Source organism: Tarenaya hassleriana, unplaced genomic scaffold (assembly GCF_000463585.1).
Source record: "Tarenaya hassleriana unplaced genomic scaffold, ASM46358v1 Cleome14, whole genome shotgun sequence".
NCBI lineage: Eukaryota > Viridiplantae > Streptophyta > Magnoliopsida > Brassicales > Cleomaceae > Tarenaya > Tarenaya hassleriana.
The window spans coordinates 1,120,433-1,134,367 of record NW_010964598.1 but is presented as its reverse complement, the minus strand read 5'-3'; the positions used below and the strand labels follow the sequence as shown (position 1 = coordinate 1,134,367).

At 41.0% G+C, this 13,935-nt stretch overlaps 4 protein-coding genes across 8 annotated transcripts; 3 read left to right on the top strand and 1 right to left on the bottom strand.

Annotated features, from left to right (window-relative positions):
* The first annotated feature begins 799 nt into the window (after window positions 1-799).
* On the top strand, window positions 800-3,731 carry LOC104808126 (uncharacterized protein At4g15545-like). The gene is made up of 9 exons (XM_010533682.1): window positions 800-1,262; window positions 1,881-1,949; window positions 2,075-2,128; window positions 2,338-2,401; window positions 2,488-2,562; window positions 2,755-3,009; window positions 3,150-3,195; window positions 3,266-3,344; window positions 3,438-3,731. Exons 1-9 carry the CDS (start codon window positions 972-974, stop codon window positions 3,528-3,530), a joined length of 1,026 nt encoding a protein of 341 aa, XP_010531984.1. The 5' UTR covers window positions 800-971; the 3' UTR covers window positions 3,531-3,731.
* Window positions 3,732-4,011: 280 nt separating this feature from the next.
* LOC104808125 (elongation factor 2-like) lies at window positions 4,012-7,726 on the top strand. Its single transcript, XM_010533680.2, has 5 exons — window positions 4,012-4,100; window positions 4,715-4,756; window positions 4,847-4,934; window positions 5,043-5,478; window positions 5,623-7,726. Exons 2-5 carry the CDS (start codon window positions 4,754-4,756, stop codon window positions 7,625-7,627), a joined length of 2,532 nt encoding a protein of 843 aa, XP_010531982.1. The 5' UTR covers window positions 4,012-4,100; window positions 4,715-4,753; the 3' UTR covers window positions 7,628-7,726.
* Window positions 7,727-7,858: 132 nt separating this feature from the next.
* On the bottom strand, window positions 7,859-11,858 carry LOC104808122 (UDP-glycosyltransferase TURAN). Of its 2 annotated transcripts, XM_010533676.2 has the most exons (17): window positions 11,707-11,858; window positions 11,128-11,234; window positions 10,661-10,694; window positions 10,516-10,571; window positions 10,273-10,410; window positions 10,004-10,152; window positions 9,821-9,910; window positions 9,651-9,717; window positions 9,491-9,554; window positions 9,292-9,397; window positions 9,048-9,196; window positions 8,862-8,972; window positions 8,708-8,769; window positions 8,579-8,631; window positions 8,408-8,483; window positions 8,181-8,309; window positions 7,859-8,088 (listed from the first exon to the last, which is right to left on the bottom strand). In XM_010533676.2, exons 2-17 carry the CDS (start codon window positions 11,218-11,220, stop codon window positions 8,065-8,067), a joined length of 1,401 nt encoding a protein of 466 aa, XP_010531978.1. In that variant the 5' UTR covers window positions 11,221-11,234; window positions 11,707-11,858; the 3' UTR covers window positions 7,859-8,064. The 2 variants fall into 2 exon arrangements, with proteins under 2 accessions (XP_010531978.1, XP_010531979.1); XM_010533677.2 differs by lacking the exon at window positions 10,516-10,571 and having other exon boundaries at window positions 11,707-11,848.
* Window positions 11,859-11,985: 127 nt separating this feature from the next.
* On the top strand, window positions 11,986-13,899 carry LOC104808124 (DNA polymerase zeta processivity subunit). 4 transcript variants are annotated; one of them, XM_010533678.1, is made up of 6 exons: window positions 11,986-12,083; window positions 12,176-12,423; window positions 12,511-12,594; window positions 12,805-12,917; window positions 13,252-13,435; window positions 13,600-13,899. In XM_010533678.1, exons 2-6 carry the CDS (start codon window positions 12,384-12,386, stop codon window positions 13,785-13,787), a joined length of 609 nt encoding a protein of 202 aa, XP_010531980.1. In that variant the 5' UTR covers window positions 11,986-12,083; window positions 12,176-12,383; the 3' UTR covers window positions 13,788-13,899. The 4 variants fall into 4 exon arrangements, with proteins under 4 accessions (XP_010531980.1, XP_019057503.1, XP_019057502.1 ...); XM_019201958.1 differs by having other exon boundaries at window positions 11,986-12,423; window positions 12,514-12,594; XM_019201957.1 differs by having other exon boundaries at window positions 11,986-12,423.
* Window positions 13,900-13,935: the final 36 nt, after the last annotated feature.

Genomic DNA, 13,935 nt, shown 5'->3' with positions numbered 1-13,935 from the left:
CAAATTATTGAGTAATATAAATTATAATGATTAATATTACCAAAAAGAAAGATAACAACAAGTGTCTGCTGGATTTTGTTTTTGTTTTTTTATTTTGGAATTATTTTATAACTTATAAGAGTCGAACTAGTAAGAGAGATGATTATTTTAAATTTATAATATTTCATTTCCAATAATGCAAAACCATTATAGCAACAACAATTATTGAATATAATGTTATGGTGCGGCTACAATTACATATCAAAACATATGGAAAAAAATTTGATACGATTACATAATATTATACAATATTTAGATATGATACTACATTTATAAATTTGTGTATTTTGTTTTTGGAATGTTAAATTCAAGAAAAACAGGAAAATAAAGTTGTTTGTGTGAAAGATCAAATCATTTGTCATAGCAATGTCCTAATATTTTTTAGAACTGCATTCGGATCACATATGATATATCGAATTTTAGAAATGTGATGTGATATATAAATGTTCCAAATATTTTAGAAAATTACGTTGTAGAACAAAGGAATATTCAAAGTAGAAATTGATTACTACATTAGCATATAGTAATATAATAATTATCATAATTATCGTCAACTGTAATTTATATCCATTGCTGAATAATAATATTAACATAAACTTTTTATTTTTTTTTCCACCCGAAATTAGTAGTATTAAATTGGTCGCCGTGTTTGGAGGGAAAGTTTTTAAATTTCGGACAAAGAAAAAAAAAATGCCGACAAAAAAAAAAGGCTTTCCCGGGGATTAAATAAATAAATCGATAAAATTTATAAGAAACAGACAAGCGAAAGGGCTTTTTGATCCCTCTGCAGCTACAGGCAATCCGACGAATTCATCTTAAAACCCTAATCTTTTTGGGATTCTCGTCCTTCGTTCGGGGTAAACCGTAGGAAGATAGTGTTTTTTCGTTGGGAAATTCTCCGAGGTTGTCCGGTGAGGGGGGGTCGGTTAGAAATGTTGCGGCATGTTGGTGGAGGAGGAGATTCCCTTCCGGGTTTCGATCTCCCCGACGAGATTCTGTCCGTGATCCCGACGGACCCTTTTGAGCAACTGGATCTCGCCAGGAAGATTACGTCCATGGCGATAGCTTCGAGGGTGTCGAACCTGGAAGCCGAGGTGGTCGGGTTGAGACAGAAGCTCCAGGATAAGGAAAGGGTCATGCATGAGCTCGAGGAGAAGATGTCACGCGTGGAGAGAGATTGCCGGGAGGCTGACTCGAGGTTAAGGATCGTTCTCGACGACAATGTGAGAACTTCTCTTTCAATTTCTTCCAGTCTTCATTCTAAGCATGTGTTTCGGTTAGTGGTTGGCTACGGTGAAAAATTGGGGTTTAGGGTTTGTCACCGTCACAGTGTATGGCTTTCATCAGGGTGATTGAGGCCAATGCGTAAGAGAAGTAATATTTTGGAAGGCCATTTCCGAAGCCGATTGCGGTGTTAGGGTTCAAAGTTAGTCATTTGAAGGAGTAAATCCTGGCTTTCAAATTGTTGTCGTTCTTACAGTTGAGTGTGTACATCTTGATTGTCTTGGATGCCAGATTTCTTTTAGTATTGGAGAATCCAAAAGGGTTTATTCATTTGTCAGTTTCTAAATATGGGAGCTGCTTGTATTGGTAGAGAATCAGATGAATTGCTGTATTTTCAGATAGTTGTTGAATGTTTGATTTGTGCAGTGGTAGTTGGATTATCTATTCTGCTTAGATCGCATGCGATGTTTCTGCATTTTTTTCAAGTATCGAACGACAATATCTAAGCAAGAATCACATGCATTTGAATTCGATATTTGCTATAGATGGAGAGTAAACCAAAATTTCCTTTTTTTTTTCTGATCCATAACCATGGCTTTGGTGTTTTTGAATTGTAGATGAAGCTGACAAAGGAACGCGATTCTCTTGCAATGACGGTGAAGAAACTCAGCCGTGATTTTGCTAAGGTTCTTTGTGTATTTCAGCGCTGCTTTTCCGGCTCTATATGCCTGGTTGTGTGAGAAAAACTGCAAATCATTTACTCGGGTGGGAAAAGAGGATAATGTCTCTCTTCTTTCTTTCTTTTTTTCAGTTGGAGACATTCAAAAGGCAGTTGATCCAGTCTCTGAGTGATGAGAATGCATCTGTAAGACTTCTTGGCTTGTCGGTTTTAGTTATCAAATTCTCTCTTTTTAAAATCATTGTTCAAGCGTGCAACATAAGCCTTTCGAGTTTCAGATTGCACCTCCTGGTTTCTTCTCTACCTTGATCACTTGTGGCAATCATTTTAGTTTCAGAGATACTTTTCAACCGACAAAATTGTGAATTTGATTTCTTCCCTGATTGTTTTTACAGCAAATCGAACCTGTTGATATCGGGACATGTGACCAGTCAGTTCCTGGATCTTATCCAGACAAGGGTAACACATAGACATTCTGTTTCTTTTGCTGTTGCATTTGATCGTATGTTTTCTCACTGTCGGCTACTTCTGTTTTTGCCATTTAGATGAAAAGACAAATGGTCATTCAGTACACCATTCTTATAGTGGCTCTGTAGCCTCGTCAAATCCAATAGACGAAGGTAACTGTTGAGTTTATGTCTTTCATTGTTTGCATCACAACAGTTGCCCATGTCCATTAATTCAGGTGTGGATGGTTCTTGCATGGAACTTGTTTCTACTTCTTGGATAGAGCCAAATTTCTTCTCTGAATTCATGTGGAGTATACTCCAATTCAGAATCTAGAGAACTTATGCTGAAATTATAATTCACAGCTTCAAGATACGCCGGACAAAAGTTTTCCATGACTCCTTTCATTTCTCCTCGGCTTACCCCAACTGGAACACCGAAGATCATCTCCACAAGTGTATCCCCTCGAGGTTATTCAGCTGCAGGATCTCCCAAGAAAACATCAGGTGCAGTTTCTCCCACTGGATCTTGTTATGAAGGCAAAGCAACACCCCTCTGGTACCCCTCAAGTCAGCAATCTTCCGCAGCAAATTCTCCTCCCCGAGGACGTCTGCTTCCGGGTTTGTACCGTTATTCATCTTTGCACAAATCCACTTTTTCTCAGATGGTAGTAGAAACGTTTGAGTTCTTGACTGATTTCTCACCTTTCTCAGACTTGATTATGCTACTATTTTTACACGCAATGTATGAATTTCTGCAGCCCGAACCCCTCGGATGGATGGGAAGGAGTTCTTCCGTCAAGCAAGGTGAGTTCTTTATGTTTTGCATTGCCTCGTACTATAGGACAGTCATAAACTAACTCTGTTCATGATCCAGGAGCCGGCTATCTTACGAACAGTTCAGTGCTTTCTTGGCCAACATCAAAGAACTTAACGCGCAGAAGCAAACCCGGGAGGTAAGAACATCGTTCCCGTGCCATTTCTTCTCCGTTGCAAGAATGGTTTCAGCTTAATCGCGATGCCTCTTTTTTTTTTAAAAAAAAAACCAGGAAACACTGAGGAAGGCCGAGGAGATATTCGGGACTGAGAACAAAGATCTCTACCTATCTTTCCAAGGGCTTCTCAACAGGAATGCTCGTTAAACATATCAGAAACCGGGTTTTTGTTTCAAACATGTTTTGATATTGCAAAAGAAGAATCTGAGTAGCAAAGTGACCTTTTCATGTTCACAAAGGTTACTTACTGTCCGAGAGATAAAACCTCATTGTTCCAACTCTAAAATTGGTTTGGAATTCATTTTGATTTATGAAAGGAAAAAATCCAAGGCAAATAAGCTATTGATACTTTGAATAGCATTTTGTAACGAAAAAAAAAAGATAACGCAGACAAAAAATATTATAATTAATTCCTCATGCGTTTATTTTCCATTTTTATATCTTTTGTTTGCAATTTGGGTTTGATGTAATGTGCAGACAATATTAGCCATTTATATTTTAGACCGCCGTGATATTTGGGCTTTTATTAAAATTTAAAAATAATTATTAAAGCCCAAAGGGCCCACCTCCATTTTAAGAAAATATATATAAAACAGAAAGAAACCCTACGCCTACGGGTTTTTCCGTCCTCGTGTATGTTCTCATCACTTGTTGTTCCGACTTCCTGAAATAGTGTTCTCTTTCTCTCCCTCTCCCTCGTTCCTCGCTTCTATTCAGGTGGGTTTGCGCTCTTTTGACGATCTAGATTGTATGTTCCGTGGTTTTGATCGTTGATTTTTCGGTTGAACATTCTGATCTTTGATTTTGTGAATTTTGGTGTTCTGATCGCCTTTGGTTTCTGGGGGTTTTGTTGTGTTTTGCTTTGATTTCGTGACTCTCCTCGCTTTTCTTTTTTGTTTTGGTGCCTGACTTTGTTTTTATGAGATCATTCTCTCCAGAATTGTGGCTACGTTTTTCTAGAAAGTCGCTCTGATCGTAGGTGTTTTCAGATTTAAACTCTGATCATTGATTTTCTAATCGTAGATTCTGTGATCGTGTTTGCATGCTTTTGTTTCTGCTGAGTTTTGGTTTGGAATGTGTTTTTCTCAAATAGCTTGTGGGTTCCCCTCGTTTGCTTTGATGCTGGGTTTGATCTGAAAGGGTTTAGATTCAAGTTCTTATTGGGTTCTTTTATGACATCTGGTTCCGCTTAAACTGTTCAGATAAGTTGTTTTCTTTGTCTGATTTTGATTCTGTGAGTTTTTTTCTTCTATTTCAGGTCCCTTTCTTTCTATCTGCTATTTGTATTCTCATGAACGAAGTTCTAACCTTTGTTGTTTATGTAATTGTAGGAATCAGCTATTGTTGGCGATTCTTAAAGGCCGGTCAAGATGGTAAGAGTTTCGGTTCTGTTTATGCTGTATTGTTCAGTTTTGTTCCAGCTCTCAAGCAGCAGAGGTTAATCGGGGTTTTAATTCTTACAGGTGAAGTTCACAGCTGATGAGCTCCGGGCAATTATGGACAAGAAAAACAACATCCGTAATATGTCTGTCATTGCTCATGTTGATCACGGTAAGAATTTTCACTTCTATCGGGACAACACCGATGAGATTTCATTTGGTGGTTCAACAGTGATATCTCTCACGATCGAGGTTGATGGGTGAACGATTTATGTTGCAGGGAAATCGACCCTTACCGATTCCCTTGTGGCTGCTGCGGGTATCATCGCCCAAGAAGTTGCTGGAGATGTTCGTATGACTGATACCCGTGCAGACGAAGCAGAGCGTGGTATTACTATCAAGTCCACGGGTATTTCCCTCTACTATGAAATGAGCGATGCATCTCTGAAGAGCTACAAGGGTGAGAGAGATGGGAATGAGTACCTGATCAATCTCATCGACTCTCCTGGGCACGTTGACTTTTCGTCTGAAGTCACTGCTGCTCTTCGTATCACTGACGGTGCCCTTGTGGTGGTCGACTGTATCGAGGGTGTCTGTGTGCAGACAGAGACTGTCCTCCGTCAAGCCCTCGGTGAGAGGATCAGACCTGTTTTGACCGTTAACAAGATGGATCGGTGTTTCCTCGAGCTTCAGGTTGATGGCGAAGAGGCTTACCAGATGACGGATCATGATTGGAGATGATTGATCATGATTGGATTTAATTATCCATGATTGAATGCAATCTCGCCAACTATGGGAAGTTCTTTGATCTTGGCGAGGGATCCGTTTATTGTGAGCTTTCCTTATGACTTTTAAGCATGGACCTTCCAGAGGGTGATTGAGAATGCCAATGTTATCATGGCTACTTATGAAGACCCACTCCTCGGGGATGTTCAGGTTTATCCCGAGAAAGGAACTGTTGCTTTCTCGGCTGGATTGCATGGTTGGGCTTTTACCCTCACCAACTTCGCAAAGATGTATGCCTCGAAGTTTGGTGTTGATGAGTCCAAGATGATGGAAAGACTCTGGGGTGAGAACTTCTTCGATCCCGCCACAAAGAAGTGGACAACCAAGAACACTGGATCTGCGACCTGCAAACGTGGATTTGTCCAGTTTTGTTACGAACCCATTAAACAGATCATTAACACCTGCATGAACGACCAGAAGGACAAGTTATGGCCCATGTTGCAGAAGCTCGGTGTTACCATGAAGTCTGATGAGAAAGAGCTGATGGGGAAGCACCTGATGAAGCGTGTGATGCAGAATTGGCTCCCAGCCAGTGACGCTCTCCTGGAAATGATGATCTTTCATCTTCCTTCGCCTTCCAAGGCACAGAAATACCGTGTTGAGAACCTATACGAAGGTCCTCTTGATGACAAGTATGCTACTGCGATCAGAAACTGTGATCCCGAGGGTCCTCTCATGCTTTATGTTTCAAAGATGATTCCAGCTCCAGACAAGGGAAGGTTCTTTGCTTTCGGGCGTGTCTTTTCTGGGAAAGTGGCGACGGGTGTGAAGGTGAGGATTATGGGTCCTAACTATATTCCAGGTGAGAAGAAGGACTTGTATGTGAAGAGTGTGCAGAGAACTGTCATCTGGATGGGAAAGAGACAAGAAACTGTGGAAGATGTTCCTTGTGGTAACACTGTTGCCATGGTTGGACTGGATCAGTTCATCACGAAAAATGCAACTCTCACAAACGAGAAAGAAGTGGATGCCCACCCTATTCGCGCCATGAAATTCTCGGTCTCACCTGTTGTCCGTGTCGCTGTTCAGTGCAAGGTAGCCTCCGACCTGCCAAAGCTTGTGGAAGGACTGAAACGTTTGGCCAAGTCAGATCCTATGGTTGTCTGCACGATCGAAGAATCCGGAGAGCATATCATTGCCGGAGCAGGAGAACTCCACTTGGAGATCTGTCTGAAGGATTTGCAAGATGATTTCATGGGTGGTGCAGAGATCATCAAATCAGACCCTGTTGTCTCCTTCCGTGAGACTGTCCTCGAGAGATCCTGCAGGACAGTAATGAGCAAATCCCCGAACAAGCATAACCGTCTCTACATGGAAGCACGGCCCTTGGAGGAAGGTCTAGCTGAAGCCATCGATGATGGCCGTATCGGGCCGAGAGATGACCCGAAGGTCCGTTCCAAGATCTTAGCTGAGGAGTTTGGCTGGGACAAGGACCTCGCGAAGAAAATCTGGGCTTTCGGCCCTGAAACAACCGGACCGAACATGGTGGTTGATATGTGTAAGGGAGTCCAGTACTTGAACGAGATCAAGGACTCGGTCGTGGCAGGTTTCCAGTGGGCATCGAAGGAAGGTCCCCTGTGCGAGGAAAACATGAGAGGCATCTGTTTCGAGGTCTGTGACGTGGTCCTCCATGCCGATGCCATCCACAGAGGCGGCGGTCAGGTCATCCCGACAGCAAGACGAGTCCTATACGCGTCCCACCTGACGGCCAAGCCGAGACTCCTTGAGCCAGTCTACTTGGTGGAGATCCAAGCACCCGAGCAAGCTCTCGGAGGAATATACAGCGTCCTGAACCAGAAACGTGGGCACGTTTTCGAGGAGATGCAGAGGCCGGGAACACCGCTATACAACATCAAAGCGTATCTACCGGTGATCGAGTCGTTCGGGTTCTCGGGACAGTTGAGGGCGGCGACGTCTGGACAGGCGTTCCCTCAGGCAGTGTTTGATCATTGGGACATGATGTCGTCGGATCCTATGGAGGCAGGCTCGCAGGCTGCGACCATTGTTGCGGAGATCAGGAAGAGGAAGGGGCTCAAGGAACAGATGACTCCTCTGTCTGACTTCGAGGACAAGATCTAAGACATTGCAATGTTATATTTCGTGTTTCATTTTTTTTTATAGATTATTTTAAGATATTGCGAGTTCGGTCATTTTGCGGAGGATTTAATATGCTTCAAATTTTCCAAGTTACATTTTGCTGTGTATTTGATATATATATATATATACATATACACAAATTATCTGAGTTTGTCATGAAGAAACGCATTAATTTATTTCTCGATCATGGATTTTAAAATGAAATATGAAACCAAACAAAATCTACAATATGATAAATCATAAATGTCACATGAATTAGGAATTTAACAAAAAACAAATATGATGGAGATGATCAATTCAATTATGATATCATTAGATTCCGAATATACAATCTAACACCCAATAAAACACTGATTCGAAATGGGGCCAAAGTCGGTGATGAACTCTATGCTTTCAAGTACCAAACTAGAAACGGCGGTTCAATCCGTGATTTGGGAAACAACCTGCGGAAACATCAACCATACGTAATGTAAAGGTCTTTTCTTTTCCTTGGGACAAACGAGAGAGAGAGAGAGAGAGAGAGAGAGAGAGTCACCTCAGCAAACAAAGGTTTGGCGTTGTCTTCCCACTCGGAAGCCCATCTACCAGAAGAACCAGTCTCCATTGCTCCCTCTTTCAGCGCCATTAGAGCATCACATCTCTCTGGAAACCCCTTCAACAGCATCTGTTTTCGCATAATTACAAAAGAAAAACACGTTCTCTGATCATTGTATGATCATCCAAGAGATGATACTGAAGGAGAACAGAAAACCAACTTCCTACCAATAGTTGGTCTGCTAACTCCGATGAAGATGAGAAGAGGAGACCGTTCTTTCCATCTTTAACGAGCTCATGAATGCTTCATCCCCGGAAAAAAAAATATATAAAGTCGGGTTCAAATAAAACACAATTATCAAAAATTGTAGGACACAGAACATTTAGCAAGCTTTTTACCATGAGTAGGAGACCGAGCATACTGGCAGCCCACAACCAAACATGTCAACCACCTGAAAATATTAAACTCAGTTCATGAATCACCCCATAGGCTTTGATCATGGCATGAGTGTTACATCATATACATACCTTCATGGGAAGGTCTAAACCAGAGGAGGATGTATGTAAGCAAACTCCGAGATCTGCAGAACCTGCACATGGAGAAAACAAACATTATATATGATCATAACATACAGAGATTCACAAGAAAAATATACATAAAGAGAGGTGTATAAGCATCAACCTAAGAGCAATGGGTAATCCTCAGCTGCAAGCCACATGGTCCGAAAGGCCACGTGTTTGAGGTTCAACCTTCTCATTTTTTCCTCGTACTTCTCCTTCTCGGCCCCTTTACCTTCACATATATTTTGGAGAATCAGAAAGGAAATCAGAGTGTAACCATTTAACAAGAAAGAACATTAAATTTTACCTGTAATGACAAACAACAACTTGGGATAAATGTGCTGCTGCTCTTCAGAAATCTCCACTGAATCATCGTTTCCTTTCAACCTTGCAGCAACGCGGCGGTCATACATCACTGCTGCTTCCAATAGAATACTGAAATTTTCATCAGGGGTCCTGAAAATAAACGGGCCTGTTCTATTATTCAACGTCACATAAATCACAAAGCATAACAACCCAAAGCAAGGTTAATGCACAAAGATACACCTTACCAGCTAGTACTGCTCACAACAAGCGCTGGCCGATTTGGCTTCAGGAAAATACTGTCATCGATTTTGGCAGTGAAAAGAGTTTCATGCGGATTTTGCTTCTCCAACTCTACATTTCAGTATAAGGTTTACTATCAGAATGAATGGAAAAGCTCAAAATGATACCAAACATCGACCCTTTGTTTATAATTAAAAGAGTCACCTCCACTGATGATATCGTGAACACCAACAGGGTGACAAAGATCTTTCTTCAATCTGCAAAACAACTAAACCCAAGTTTTCTATTACCCTCAATCCTGCATATCCCCAATTGGAAATTGATGGAACTTATTGAAAAAAAGAAGAGGGAAAGACTAGCTGACCGAATGCTTTTCTTCAAGAGAAGCCACCCGGAAAAACTCAGGAGGTTGGTCATACAAAACTCTTGCTCTGTTTTAGATTCACAGCATTGGCATATACGAAATTATGATTATGAAACTTCCTCCAAATCATAATGTCACAGATTAGGGACCATGAGAAAGAGCTGTCTGACCTCACTCCCCAGTTCTGATCCAGTTCATGTTGCATCGCCTTTGTCACACATAGTGAACCAGTAGCCATCTTTCCATAACGTTTTTCAAACCTAATGCACATGAAGGGTTCACTTCTCTCTTAACGAAAGAGGAGATTCATAGATGAATCAGACACACATATACAAGGGGGGTCACAGACATACCAGCGATATAAGGATACCAATAAATTATTTCTTCCTAGAGACAACGCGAGCAATGTATATCCGAAATTATGCCAATCTACAACAAATGCGGCCCGCCTCAATGAGCTCGCCCACTTTACTGACACTAAGGTTGGAACAGAAGGGGGATTCTGCAGACCCAAAAATGTTAATCAAAGATAAGAAGCTGGTACCTAGGGCATTGATGCAGCATGATGCAACAAGCAGAGCAAAACGAAAATGGAATCTCTAAGAGAAACAGAAATATTTACCTGGACCAAGAAGACATCAGGCGCTGGTATTTTTACACAAAGATACCAGAGGAGCATGGTGAACTGAATGATTGCCTTTAGCAACAGCGTTATCGGATAAAAAATTCTCGGCAAGATTTGGAGAAATTTAGGCTGCACCTGTTTAGACAGAGAGAAAGCATAAAATATATGAAAAACCAAAACCGGAGAAAGAAACGAATTCCAATATTTAGTGACAAGAATTCGATTCAGGGAAAGAAATACCATAGTATGGATCTTAATGGATGGATGCTTTAAAAGAGCTTCATGTGGTACTGAACCTATTCATGTACTACGACTCATTATACAACCAGCAAAAGGAGCATCCACAGAGAAAAAAAAACATTAAAAAAGGTATCAAGGATCCCACCTCCATATGCAACAATGTCCACCTGAAATGACATCTGCAATTTCAAATGACAATCAGCTTGCTGATCAAGGTAAGGAATAGACTGTTGAGTAGCACTCAGTTCATTTTCCATGTAAAGATTTAACTAGCAAGCACAGAGAAGAGGCTCTAGAGAGGAAAAACATGATATATCAATACCAAACTTTTGATAAAGCTACAATAACATATGATTGATGGGACAAACATTTATGGTGACAAGTGCCACTTCTCATACTGATTCAGCATCAGAAGAAATGGAAAGCTAGCGTCCTGAATTTTTAGCAACAAATGAAATGAGTGATTTCCCCCGCTACGCGTTTAAAGAACACAGAACTAATATAAAACAATCAAATCACGAAAATAGTCGGATTTCGCAGTGGTAATCCAAGCAAAAGCACACCTAAAATAGTTAAAGAGAAATCGAAGTAAAAAATGGGTACAAACAGAACCTGGCGAGCAAGAGAAAGAGCATGATATTGCATACGAGGACTCCGACCAAGATCTCCAAGAACTACCACACAGGCTCTCCCTCTCCTCGCCATTGTCTCCGTCTTCCCTGTAATCAAATCACATAGTTGATGCTCCACATGAGCGAGTTTTTAAGTACTAATACGGAAGATAGCCATAGCCACTCATAATTCATAATCTCTGGGAAATTAATCTGAGATAAACGGCACGCTTGAGATCCAATTATGGACAAAATAAAGACATCCCACTCAGGATTCGAAAATATAGCTCCGGAAAACTGTAACAGATTCTACTAAAAAAAATCCAAAAACCCAGGATCTGAAAATTTTTCAACAAATTCTATAACAAGGGAACACAGGTAGGTACGGATCAACGAAGATTTCAAAACTTTGACATCTATTTCAGTACGCATCATCGTCAACAACATTTTTCTTCCAAAGTTCCTAACTTTCGAGAATTTTCTCAGAGCTCAGATAATCCCAGATTCAATTGACCCACACACAAGAGAAGTAGAAGGAATCGACACCTAAACTACGAATCAGAGCAGAACATAAACATACCTCAGTAATCTCTCGAATTCGGTCTTGCGGTTCTCGTCACTGTTTCTCCGGCGTTCTGGGCACTCGTAATAATATCCAACTTCATAAAAAAGCAAAATCCTTTCAACAGATTTAACACCAGAAAAGGAACAGTATTAGTATTAGTGCTTCTTTCCTGAAGTCGAAATCCGTCGCATGATCTAAAATATATGCGCTTATATAAGCAATTGGGCTACCGGGTCAGGTTGTAGAATAGTCCATGGGATATCGGGTCGGGTAATTGGACCCCATTCAGAGTATAAACCGGATTAATCTAATCTGCTTGGCTTCCCAGCGAAAATTTGCTTTGACGGAAAAAATCCAGGCTCGGAACATTTCTCGGGAAAATTTTGTATAAGGTTTGTGATTGAGTCATCGCAATTGTAATTCATACTTTGTTGTTGGTGCTTGTTTTCCTAGGATTTCCTCGGAAAGTTTCGACCTTTTTCAGGTAGTGGCAGTGTTCCGATGAAAATCGATGTTTTTGGGAGGAAAAACTGTTCGATCGATGCAGAAAAACATTTTAAGTTTTCTGGGTCGACCATTTCTGCCCTGAATTAGTTTGAGAAACGAAGAATCAGGCTTTTTGAACCAGGCAGCGACCGTGTGTTCTCCTTGCTATCTGAAGAAAATCTCTGAAATTCGACTGCTTTAAGGGCATGCCAATGAGCAGGAACGATGACCATCAGTCCTCAAGTGGTTGTCCTTTCGATTCCCACTCCCGAGTTGTGTTATATATCTGACAGTAGTTCTGTGTTCCTGAGTTTGGTCCCCACAACACTGTAGCAGGAGAGCTTGCTCAAACTCTGGTGGAATTTTTGGAGGTAGCCGTTTCATCCATTGTCTTCCTCAAGGGCGTTTACCCTTCCGGTATGTTTAGTTTCTGAACTTTCAAGCCACATTTAGGCTAAATCATGCTCAGGTGCAAAGTTGCTAACTTGGTATCAGTTTGTGCTCAATATGATTTGATCACTACTTATATTCTTTGTATGTCTAAACAATGGGGGGAAAAGTTTTGATTTTGCTGGTTGTAGATGTTTTTTTGTCAATAATCTGACTCTGGTGGGTGTGTTTGCAAAGAGGCATTCGAGAGACAGAGATATATGAATGTTGTGGTGCAAAGAGCTCGGCATCCTGAGCTTAGGGACTATATCCATTCTGCTACTTCTGGGCTTCTTCCCTTTATACAAAAGGTCAGTGTGTTAGAATACGCTTTGTCTGTTTAGTTTCTGATTAATTTAGATAAGATCGATCACCTCGTGGGGGCGATTCGTGTTGCTTCTTATGCTTGGAACTTACAATGTGAATCATGTTGCTTCTTATGCTTGGAACTTCCACTCTCAAAGGTCGGTACAATCACTAAGAGACTCGGAACCTGTATTTGTACCGAGCCTCTTAGTCATGTGCTCCGTTTTCATTTGTCTTTTTGTACAACTTCTGGCATTGGCATGTATTATGATAGGGTAAGGGTAAGGGAAAGGCGGTTTCGATATTGACTATTGAGTCAGCCATTGTTTACGGAAACAGGATCTGGTTGAAAGAGTGGCAGTCATCTTTTTCAACAAGGATAACATTCCCATTGAAAGGTTCATCTTCAAGCTCACCATCAATCCATCTCACGAAACCGACGCAGCTCAACTGGAATTCTCGCTTAGGTCCTTCTTGATCAAGCTTCCCTTCTCAAAACCCCTCTTAAAGACTCTTCCCCTTGGTACATACATACATACATACATACATACATACATACATACATACATACATACATCTCTACATACTCTTACCATGTATCACACCATCAACTGTGTGATGTTCTTCGCTGTTAAACTGTTGTTATTCCGCCCGGATGTGACAAAGCTTTGATCTTTCACCTTAAAGATTGCAGATGGGAGGTAACGGCATATCTCAGATCTCTTCCCGAGGTGGGTTCGAGCAAAGATGCAGAGACATGGATACCGACGGACACGAAGCAGTGGCAGAAGCCGCCATTGATTACTCCGATCAAGTCTCTGGACAGTGACCCACTTTGCTTGCAGCTTTACTTGGAACATCCAAGTTCTTCATGAGTAGTTGTACTGTTAACTTAACCTCTTGTTCGTACATTTCTAATAATAACATGTAACTTGATGTAAAATATATCATTTGTAATCATAAAGTAAGTTACTTTAGACAGTGTTATATCGCATTACATGCAACCGATTGGATCCAATTCAA